Below are 11,520 nucleotides of genomic sequence, written 5' to 3'. Positions count from 1 at the left end.
AACGCCCTCCTGGCTTCCCACAATTATTGGCAACATTGCGTCTGTGACGTCAGTATTGGTAAGGCGGCGGAAGTGACGCAGCCGAGGGCACCGCTAACTTCGGCGCTTCGGCCACTACAGCGAGCGTCTGCTGTGCACAAGGCGACAGACAGCGTTGGTTTGGCCGGCGCTTCGCTGGTCGTCCCGGCTGTCACAGTTTTCATACTCCGCGCCGGCGTGACCGGCATGCCTTGCACGACTTCCGGTTCGTTCGTAACAACGTCTACGTCATACGTAGACAGTACACTCGGTTGGGTTTCGGTTTCGGTGTTGCGCTTTTTTGCTTATTTAAAATTATTCTCCAATTTGCCGAGTATTTCTGCTATCGGGCCCGTAACAGGAGCGTCTCAGGAACATAAAAGCACCATTACTTTGACATGGCCAAAAAATCGCCGGAGTTGGCCTTTAAACGTAAGTTCCTCTTCATACGCTCGACATGCCTTGAGGAATTCACGACGATGTTGTTGCCTTCCGTTCAAACACGACGCAGAATCGGGCAGTCCCCAGCGCTGGCCAGTCACACTACAATGCTAAGTTTCGCCCAAGCAGGTGTAGTGGAGGCTTACGACAAGGCACGGAAGCACATCTTTGAGTCAACAGCCGAGCTACTCAACACTTGGCAGCAGTCGTTCTTCACGTGTGCCGAGGGCAACGACGCTAGCCGCCACCAGTACCTGGAAATCGGCTGTGGGCCGGGCAGCGTAACACGCAACCACCTCTTGCCCCTGTGTCCACCCACTTTGAAGAGGCTTGTCGGTACGGACATCTCGGAGGCTATGTTGGATTATGCGAGAACTGCGCACTGCCATCCGAAGGTCGATTATCGGCTGCTGGACATCACTGCTGACCAGGGCGTCTCCCGCTTTATCGCCGAGGAGGGTCGCTTTCAGAGGGTCTACTCCTTCCTCGCACTTCATTGTATACAGGACAAGGCCGCTGCGTTGAGGAACATCGAGCGCCTGATGACGCCCGGTGGCGAGTGCTTGGTCATGTACAATCCATACGCGAGACTAGCGCAGTTTCACCGTGCACTCCTGGAGAGCGAGTCATGGGGAAAATACCACGATGTGAGTTACGCGCTGTGCATATGGTATGTATGTATGAATGTGTGTATGTGTGGGTGTGTGTGGGACATTAAGCGAAGGAGAACAACAAGTGCAGTAGAGCCATGCTTCATGTTGGGTAAAACTTCAGAAGGCTTCCACCTCAAAGACGTATGCACAATTTCCACGAAAGCCCTATTGTGCTACTTGAAGACGACCGGACCTGACCGTATTCCCAGGATTTGGGGACATTTGTGTGTGGCGCCCTCTCTTGGCGGTAGCAACGCCGTCCTGCCATAATTGAATGGGAAATGAGCGAAAAAATATCACATCTCTTGAAAAAAAGCAAGCTATCAAAAACGACTTAGGGTTCTATACAGTAGAGACCTACTGGAACGTTTTGGTAAAATTGCAGCATTGCACTACAAAGCGTGTGGCTTCCCAGGACAATTGAACATCGGCCATTAAAAACACAAAGGGGCCCTATTGTAAAATTTTAAACATCCCGGGAAGCCACGCGGTTTGTGGTGCGACACTGTAATTTTAAAAGAATGTTCAAATAAGTCTCTACTGTATAGAACCGGGAGTCGTTTTTGACAACTAACTTTTTTCGTCAGATAGAATTTTTTTCGCCTATTTCCCATTGAGTTACGGCAGGCCACCGCAGTCACCGACGAGAGCTGGTGGTACGTGCATATGTCCCCAAATCCTGGTCATGTCGGAGCGTCTGTGCACTGCAAGCTCAAGTTGGTGTTGTGCGTGCTCACATTAACTGTTCATCTCCTCTTTTTCTTACTCTTTTCTTTCTTCTCTATCTTATCTACTATTCCCCTTTCCCCCACCCAACGTGCAGGGTAGCCAACCGAGCCAAGCCTGCTTAACCTCCCTCCCACCTCTCCCGCCGTGACGCAACTTTACTGTGCCGCCTATGGTTAGGAGTAGCTTTCGCGAATGCGTACTCTTTCTCGCATAGGAATGGCAGACATCTCCACATGCGACTCGTGCAATAGTGACGAAATGATAGGTCATATACTGTGTTTCTGTGAACGTTTTGTGAACGAACGAAACGTTCTGCGCAGTGCGCTGAACAAGCGAGACGACATACCGCTTTCCGAAGAGAAGATCCTCGGATCGTGGCTCTACGCGTTGCAGGCCAGCAAAGCGAAGGGAGTATTGCTACTGCTTTTAAAATCGACCGGTTTAAGCGACCGCTTGGAGAGGCGCACATGTACCCTGACAGTGCTTTCTGCCCTCCTCTGTCTTTCTTTTATTCTCTTCCCCCAGTGTAGGGTAGCAAACCGGACGCGCGTCTGGTTGACCTCCCTGCCTTTCATTGCTTTTCTTCCTCCTCCTCGTCCTCCTTTTTTCGTTTCTCTCTCTCTCCCCTCCCTAAAAGGCAGATGCAAACAAACCCGCACCAATGAATGCGCGCTCTAGACTGACGTCATCCAGATGATCGGTGACCATGCGGTCGGATAACGTCGCCAAGTAAATCAGCGGGAACTTTAGCGTCGGAAGGAATTGGCGGCCGCGCTTCGCTGATCTGAGCGCGGCCTCTCCTGCCTTCTTAAACTGACAGACATTTCGATGAGTATCCACGTTGTGTAGTATGGAAAGGTCTACAAACACGTTACAAAATCTTTAGGCTTATCAGGACTTATAGGTGTACTGGTCGTTCTGGTCATTTCATGCTTTGATGACGCGCCTTGATTGTGCGCGGGCACACCTGGCTTCGGTTTACATAAAAAAAATCAAGACATTTACCTTGAATATGGCATAATCGAAGTATGCAGTTTTATTGAAGGTTTCAAGATCACTCTGTAAGCATTTTCATTTTTATTTCTGTCATCTACTGAGAAAAATGAAACGCAATACACACTGGCGGCTTCTTAATTTTTAACTATAAGCCACCCGGGAAATACACAGCAACCGGATGGACTGCATGTCAAACGTGATAACGCAATATACAAATTGCCAAGTGTCATAAACAGGTACATACACGTATGAATGAAGATGTATTCAATTAGGAAGAAGAATAATGCGAAATAACAGTCACAACAAAGATACAACAAAATGTGTGCAGAAGAGAGTAGTACGATAAGCATTATAATCTGAAATAATGCGACATTGGACACCATTATACAAGCTCCTCACATGTTTAGTGCCGGAATTAGAAACTTTGTAACATGGTGCACGACGCCTGGCTAAAGCTATAGCCATGAAACCTGCGAACGAGAATGCTATTTTTTTTAATAAAAGAAGAGGAGCAAACACACGATTCCCGGAGAAATCCATCGCGTGGAACTACGCGATTTTCCTTTTGTAAGACACCACTAACACTAACACGATACTTTAGGAAGCGTCCAGGGCACTGGAGATTGACTTGAGAACACCACGAACCAATACTACAAGAATACTAATGCGAACTAATATTGTCCTTCGCAAAAGGAATTTGCACAGACGCTCCATGCAAAAAAAAAAGCCAACTAAAGACAGCTTCGCAACTACTGGTGCCAAGCCTGAAGTAACAGCTGAGCTGGGAGGCCTTCCTTGTTTCTGTTTATTTCTCTCTTTCTTTCTCTGTCTGTCTGTTTGTTGTATCACTTTTTAGGGGCGAAACTCCTTATAGCGGCACCCGTTCGTCCCCGTCGTAGTAGTGTGTAACCAGTCTTAAAAACGGAGGGGGCGTGCACACATGAAGGCTCCCTAAAGACAATGCGCTGCGACAGTACGTGATATGTATCGCCCTCTCCTCTCCTACGCTTCCCCCTCTTTCTCCTCTCCTACGGTTCCCCCCCCCCCTATCTTGCCTCGCGGCGCAGCGGCGCCGACGCAGGCAGCGTCGCGAGGCAGCGTCGCGAGGCAGCGTCTTGATTGAAAAAACCGACCACTCACGCTGCACAACCGTTCACGGACCACCCCGTATATATAGGCACTGGATTCTGACCTTTAAGGTAGTGCGTGTGTGCGATTTCTCCTGTGCGTGATTAAACAATGAAAATTCACAGCGTACATGTAAAATTAAAGTGAGCTGCAAGTCGTCTTAACTCTCATCGAACCTTCAGTATAAACGCGCCCGATCTCACGTCGGTGATGATGTACTGGGCAGAATTCACGGAAGATTCACGGTTTACCGATGAACCTCCGCAGCTTCGCCCACTCATCATCATTCACTCCGTGGATATGCTGTGATTTTTTTGTCTCACTTTCTTTCTATTTCTTTGATTCTCTCTGTTTCTTTCATTTTCTGTCTTTCTTCCCTTTCTCTCTCTCTGTCTATTTCTCTATTTATTTCTATGATGTGATTTACTCTCTCCCGTTCTCCTTTACCTCCCCCTCTTCACTTCACATCTCTCCTCTTCACACCCTCACTTCCCTTCCCCCCCCCCTTGCTGTACTTTACTAGACAAGGCTATGCTACGCTCTGCTTGCGTGCCTGGATAGCCCAGTGGTTATGGTGCTCGCCTTCGGTCCGTGAGTACGCGGTCCGCCCCTTTAACAAAACGTTTTTTTTTTCGCCAAAAGTTTCTGTCTTTCCGTTTCTTTCTATCTCTTCCTTTCACTTTCTCTGTACTAGTTCTCTCACCCATCAGGTCATTCTATCCCACGCCAGCGAAATCCGCGCACGTCTTCTGGGAGCGAAGCAGAAGATGAAGAAGACGAAGAGGACGAACATAGCGCGCGCCGGTTCATGACGGTGATAGTTTTCTGTTGACGGATTACAACCAACGGCTGGCATAAATAGCTCCGCTGTTAAAAAAAAAGTTCGCCTATTTTCGTGACGCGAAGCACTTTAGCGGGCTTAGAATGATTGATTTTGCCATATAGATATATTCGTTTGTGCTGCTGGCTTTATGAAGAACACTTTAAACGACCGACAATCTTTATCGGAAACTCCCTCGTAAGTTCGCAGCCAAATGTATTTTTGTGAGGAACGACAATATTTTATTTTCCAGTATGCCTGGCATATGCATTCGCAGATAGAAAGTACTTATGTTTGGAGCGATAACCAGCTGGCACGACTGTGTGACAGAGGTGGACTCAAGCATGACGCTTCTATCGGTAAAGCTTAGGTTGTAGTATCTCGAGATTCCTTCGTGTCCGTGGATAGAAAACCGATCCATGATTCTAAGCAAGAAGTACTTATCTCTGTTGAAATTACGGGTGTAAGATTAAATTTTATTGCTAAACACTTTTAAGTACTTGGCTAAATACAGAAAAAAAGGAGCTTATTCGCGACGAAAGTGTTTACTTTGGCTTATGCATTCGTGGTGTGTACTCCACGGAAATCAGTCATGACGTTGTCATGCTAAAACCAGGAGTGCTCAAATGCCCTTTACTTTGGCATTATTGAAATTACACGCGCAAAACACACTTCTGCAGTCTAAACAAGCACAGTGCGACATAAAGGGTGACAACACACACACACACACACACACACACACACACACACACACACACACACACACACACACACACACACACACACACACACACACACACACACACACACACACACACACACACACACACACACACACACACACACACACACACACACACACACACACATCGCTGTACGTGTTTTGTAATAGATTAGCTATACAACCAAGCTCGGTTCATTCTATTTCTATTGACTCTGTTTATTTCTATTCCTCTCTCTCTTTCTGTTTTCTTTCAATTTCGTTCTCTTTCTTTCTCTTTCTATCTTTATTTCTCTTTCTTTCCTATCTTCCTTTCACTCTCTGTCTGTTTCTGGCTTGCTTCCTCCTTCTCTCTGTCTTTTTTCTCTGTCTCTACTTCTTTCTTTCTCTTTCTTTCCCTCTTTCTTTTTTTCTCATTCTTTATATGCTATGCTTTACTCTCCCCCTCCTGCTTTCCCCCTCTTCACCTCACGTCTCTCCTCCTCACCGTCACTTCCCTTTTCTACCCCCTTGCTATACGATACTATACAAGGCTATGCTATGTTCTGTCAGTGTGCCTGGATACCCGAGTGGTTAAAACGCTCGCCTTCAGATCGTGGGTACGCGGGTTCAAAGCCTGCGGCCGCATGAGGAATTTGTTGGCCAAGATTTTCTCTCTTTCTTTACATCTTTCTTTCTGTCTGTCCCTCAGTTCCTTTCTCGCTTTCTTTCGTCGCCTTCCTCTTCAACCTCACATCTCTCCTTCGCTCTGTGCTTCCCCCTTGCTGTACACGTCGGACAAATCGGCGCACGCCTTCTGGGATAGAAGCAGAAGATGAAGAAGAGGACGAAGAGAGCGCGTGCCGGTTCATGATGATGATAATTTTGGGCCACGACACACCACGCTGAGCTAGAACAGCTTCGCTGTTAAATGTAGGGTCCTGGCTTACTATACTTGCTCATCTACAACCATTCCTTAGCACGGGCTTACAACGGCTCAATGATCGCTGATGTTGGCTTACCATTGGCAAATGTCGGCTGGTGCTGGGCAAATGAGAGTAAGGGTCTCGGCTGCTCAGTTCTATACCAGCAACACTGTGTTCGTTCAGTCTCAGTGTGATGAATGAGTCGTTGCTTTCGCGTTTGCATAGACAACTTACAATTACGGTAAGACAGCGCTAACAACCAATACATGCACTACAAGGAACGAGAAAACAAAACATGCTCTGCTCTGTTCCTTGTATATTCACTGTATAGCGCTGCCCTATTCATAATTATGAACCCACACTAACTTGCCCACCTATATGTCATCCTTCAATACATAGGCAAGTTGACAACTACTCAACTGCAGCATTGCTATCAGCCTTAGGACGGCTCACGCCGATACTCGCTTCTACTTACAGATACTTCAGCGCACTAGAGTTCATACGCCAATGCAGTATTTCTTGATCAGAGGCGTGCCTTGACCTCCCCCCCCTCCCCCCCTCCACCACGAAAAATTTTTCAAAGAAAGTACTTGATAAAAACACCTCGTGTGAGTCATATCTTTCGATAATAATGTCCTTACTTTATTGCAACCACTGATAACTGGTATGTGAAGGTACGAGATCAAAATAGGTATTGTAGAGCACCGATTATGTGAGACATTGGCGTGTAAGTGCATTGACATCCTGATCGAAATGCTCATTATACGCTAACGGACTCATGAGTCGACCCACTCAGACAAACTCAGACTCGGATCGAGCCGTGAGTCTGAGTCTGGGCGAGTCCGAGGGAGTAATGTTTTGGTGAGTTTGAGTACGAGTGAGTACGCTTGAGAAACATTTTAGTGAGTCTGAGTCCGAGTGAGTCCGATTGAAGAAAATTTGGGTGAGTCTGAGTCCGAGGGAGCCCTAAGGGCAAAATATACTCCATGAGTGAGTGTGAGTGAGCTCCACATTTTTTGCCGACCGATGCATTGACGGTCTGAGTTGGTTCTGCATGACTACATTTTACTCGAGAAACCTGTGTGCCGCTTCAAATGCGAGCATAACGAAGTCATTTTGCAAACTGCTGGCATCTTACAGGTGGTATGGCGCGAAATGCCTGTCTTCCACGAATCCAATGACGCCGTCTGTTTGAGGAAGAGCTTTTTCGAGCTTGTGAAGCAAACCGGCCTCATTCCGCTCACCTGTGAACTGCTTCGGTTGAGTATCAGGTGTGCGGACATCGACACTATTTCACGTAAGTGTGCTAAAAGCCTCTTTCTGAATTAGTTGAACTTAGTAATCGTTATCGAATACTTTCAATGAAACATAAGCTGAAATAAAAAGTGCTGACAGTCGCTGTTGAATATGTGACATATCATAACATGTGCATTATCAGTGAAGAGCTGCCAGCATATGGCTGAACAAAAAGGACGCGAACCTTGTATGATACGGCGTACATATTTTTGCATGTAAATGCAGGGAAAGGGATAGTTTTGCAAAATTAGTACTCTGTGTCCATTTCTAAATTCCCGGCTTCATTACTAGCAATATCTGATGCCATCTGCCATAAACTATTGAGTATGTGTAACGTTTTTGTTTACCCGTGCACACGAGACTAGTTCAGCGTAAGAGTTCACCGTATATATCAGAATTTCAGTGTGTTACAGCCTGTGAGCCATTAGTTATTGATAAACGCTCGTGAAAAGTGCGCTTGATGCTGCAAACGGAAATGATCGCTCTCAAGACTATCTTTAAGGTCAAGCGTTGATGTTGCACTGTGTTACATAACAAGATTATGTCTGTACCACGTGTAATAATGCCACTCTTGCTGCTTCCTACTTGCGAAGCCAGCCAAATGGAAAGAGAGAATCACCTCCCAGAGATGGCCGAACGAGCACCAAAACACAGAATCATTGACACGGACTACCATTCCTTGAGCTCGCTGTCCAGCTTGTTGCGCTTTGATCTCATTTCATTTCTTTAGCTTGCTTTCCTACCCTCAGCTTCTTCGGTTTCCAATTCCTTACTTTTGAGTATCCGAATTCATCAATTCTTGCCTCTTTCTCTATTGTTGTCCTGTTCGGACGCTTGGCCAATGTGCAGTTAAAGGAGCCCTGCAACACTTACCAAGTAATGATCTAATGGCTTCATTAAAAGGACTTATTGTCTCACGAATCGACTGCCGCAAAAATTTTTAGAATCCGCCAAGAGGGCAAGAAGATGCGTCCCTTTGTCAGCGTGCGTCATGACCTTCCGCACTTTCCGACCTTCCGACTTCCTCCTCCTCCTCATGCTCAGTTGCAAATATGTGTGCTAAAGCGATGTCCAGGCATATTCACATACCTATAATGACCAATGTTTTGACCGTTTGGGCAAATACCAAGGGTCACTTCATGATCAACGGTGTGTTGATGAGCATGCCGTAAACAGCATTCGTTGGCGTATTACGGCGGAGTCATAGAAGCACATATGGAATGCTTATTACAATGCTTATTACATTGCTGTCAGAACGGATAGCCAACACCTCAACGAGCACTATCACCACAGCTGATGTTAAGGCAACCGCCACCACAACGTTTCATGTAATACCGCTACTAATAATTAGCGAGTTTTAGTATAGCGGGAAACGCTTACGTTAGCGTTAGCGTGCGTCTCAATGCTAACGCTAAAACGGAACGCGCTGCGTGTCCACTGGTGGTCTTTTAGTACAGCGGAAGGCATTCCTGCTAACGCAAGCACATACGGCGCCATCTAGACATAAAAACACTAAATGTACTGTAGAATCCACAAAAGCGCCACCAAGTCGAGCTGATCCAAAGTCACCACTGTTGCGTCGCGTTGCAGAAGTGTTGAGTTCTGACACATTGGTTTCTGTCGACATGCCGCGTTCGAGAATTCTTCAAGACCCCTATTACCTGGCCTTTTTAAGCTGGGACGCATCACGCGTCACATTCATGCACTGCCGCGAAAGGCATGAAGGGAAACGAAGCCTGACATGTATCTGCTTGACTTGTGGCCGTATCTTGGAAAGAGGCGACTAAAGACAGCGTCGCCATCTCTACGTTGCCACAGAAAACATGAGCGAACCTTGCAAACAAATCTTGCTAAGCCTTCTGCAGCGCAAATCGACTTTGTATCTCGAAAATGGACCTATTTTATCGGCGGTACACGGTTGGCGAAGCCTCATTACTCAAATCTAAATAAAAAATGAACATTATTAGGGAATGAATAAGTTTAATAATGCAGGACGACGGCTACAAAGATTCGAAGTGGACGGCTCTCGCTTCAACAGGCACCGCCATCTTGCCTTACGTGCGGGATCTCTTGCGTGCGTTAGCGTTGAACGCTATGGGAGACCAGCGCTGGATAGGTGGCGCGCCGAAAAAGGGCGCCTGGCGGCGAGTCGCGACATAACTCAGCCGCTCGCATGGCCTCCGCGCCGCCGGCTAATCTCGGAGGCAATGCCGGTCGCGCTCAGACGACCGGCCGCACTGTACCGCGGTGAGCGCACGCGCGGACGCGCGTGCGCCGTTCCCGTGCTTCATTTTGGCGCGAACAGCTCGAGCAGCCATTGCGCCAGTAATACTGCTCTATGGTTTAGAAAAAATTAACTTTGGCTGAAGGCTACTTTCTCACGAAAGCACTGGAAAACGGAGACAAGCCCTGCAAAGCAGACTACGTGTGTGCATACGGCGTCGTAGAGACAGTGCTGAGCCGTGGTGGCGACTCGATGGTCACCATTCTCTGCTTGCGTCCTGGGATTTGTGTCAAGCTAGTGCAGGCTCACAAGCCTCCATTGATAAGTAGGTGCTGCGTCGATACCAGCTGCACACTACTGCAGCAAAAAAAAAAAAAAAAACTTAAGAGGCAAGGGGTATCTGCGTGAACGTTTTTCTGCCGTGGTATGTATGCCCAGCCCGCGGTATGTTTACAAGCGGACGTTGATCAAGCAAACCACCGTGGTTGCGCGACACCATACCATGTATGGTGTCGCGCTGTTATGCTCGAGGGCGCGGGATAGATTCTCGGCCACGGTGGCCGTATTTCGATGTGTTGAATTACAAAAAACACCCGAGTACTGAGATTTGTGTGCACATTAAAGAACGCCAAGCAGTCAAAATTAATCCTGATTTCCACACTATGGCGTGCCTCATGATCATACCTTGTTTGGCACGTAAAACGCCAGCAATTGTCGATGTTGATCAAGCACGTTTTTTCTAAGCAGACACAGGCAAGCGAAAAAACTAAAACAGTACGCGTACGTTAGGCGAAATAAACGGCGATTAAAAATCCAAGACATTTGACCCTTTTCTAGCGAGGCGTAAATTACGACGTCACTTCGCCGCAGCAGCCAATGCACAAAGAAGCTTTACCGCATCGGCTGACTTCAGAAAGCTAAGCTTCGAGCAGTCCGCTGCTTTGTTCATGACAACAGCTCTGTCTGTAGCACAAGTGAAGTTCAACGGAGGCATCCATCGCGTGCGTATTTATCATAACAGTTCAGCGGCTTCGGCGAATGTGCCCCCGTACGCATCTCGTAGACAGCTTTCCTTCTGCGTAACTGTTTGCAAATAATGTAGACTTCCTGCCTATCGTGTCATATTCACTGCACGCGGTGGCATCAGAAGGAGCTTGGTGGTAGTGAGATGAAAAGATTGTTACACATGCCGCATGCTGCATAATATTTGTTTTATTTACGACAAAACACCGATTATATTCTTCTCGTTGGCCCCGGTTTCCATTGGTGGCCCTCACTATCCAATAAATCTAGCAGAGACGCGCAATTCGGTTTAGAAACCAGCCCGACGCCACTATAGACAGGAGAGCAAAAGCAGAACGTACTGTGCTCGCCTGACTGCCGGGATGCAACGCCGCATCCGTTCCTATTCGTATGTTTTAGAAGGAAAAGCACAGAAGAATACATCCTCCTTCATTTCTACGTATTGTGGCACTTGAATGCGCAACAGTATCGCCAGCATCCTTTAGTTTTGTTTCGGCGATACGCGCCCGCATCGCCTCAACCAGTCGCCACTCTCGTCCGCGGGAGCGGCTGGAGTATGCGCGCTT

At 47.3% G+C, this 11,520-nt stretch overlaps 1 protein-coding gene across 1 annotated transcript; it reads left to right on the top strand.

The window, feature by feature from the left end:
• Positions 1–566: 566 nt before the first annotated feature.
• On the top strand, positions 567–1,963 carry LOC119381827 (juvenile hormone acid O-methyltransferase-like). The gene is made up of 2 exons (XM_037649582.1): positions 567–1,129; positions 1,936–1,963. The coding sequence occupies exons 1-2, from the start codon at positions 567–569 to the stop codon at positions 1,961–1,963; spliced, it is 591 nt and encodes a 196-aa protein (XP_037505510.1).
• The last annotated feature ends 9,557 nt before the right edge of the window (positions 1,964–11,520 follow it).

Source organism: Rhipicephalus sanguineus, chromosome 2, assembly GCF_013339695.2.
Source record: "Rhipicephalus sanguineus isolate Rsan-2018 chromosome 2, BIME_Rsan_1.4, whole genome shotgun sequence".
NCBI lineage: Eukaryota > Metazoa > Arthropoda > Arachnida > Ixodida > Ixodidae > Rhipicephalus > Rhipicephalus sanguineus.
Note: the sequence above shows the minus strand (reverse complement) of the source record. Positions and strands in the feature narration are given on the sequence as shown.

What these genes read in the sequence shown, in the direction of transcription:
- LOC119381827 (XM_037649582.1), top strand. Translation starts at nt 567, where the DNA reads ATGCTAAGTTTCGCCCAAGCAGGTGTAGTGGAGGCTTACGACAAGGCA. An exon ending in AGTTACGCGCTGTGCATATG is followed by an intron (nt 1,130 to 1,935) that starts GTATGTATGTAT and finishes CCCAACGTGCAG; the next exon opens with GGTAGCCAACCGAGCCAAGC.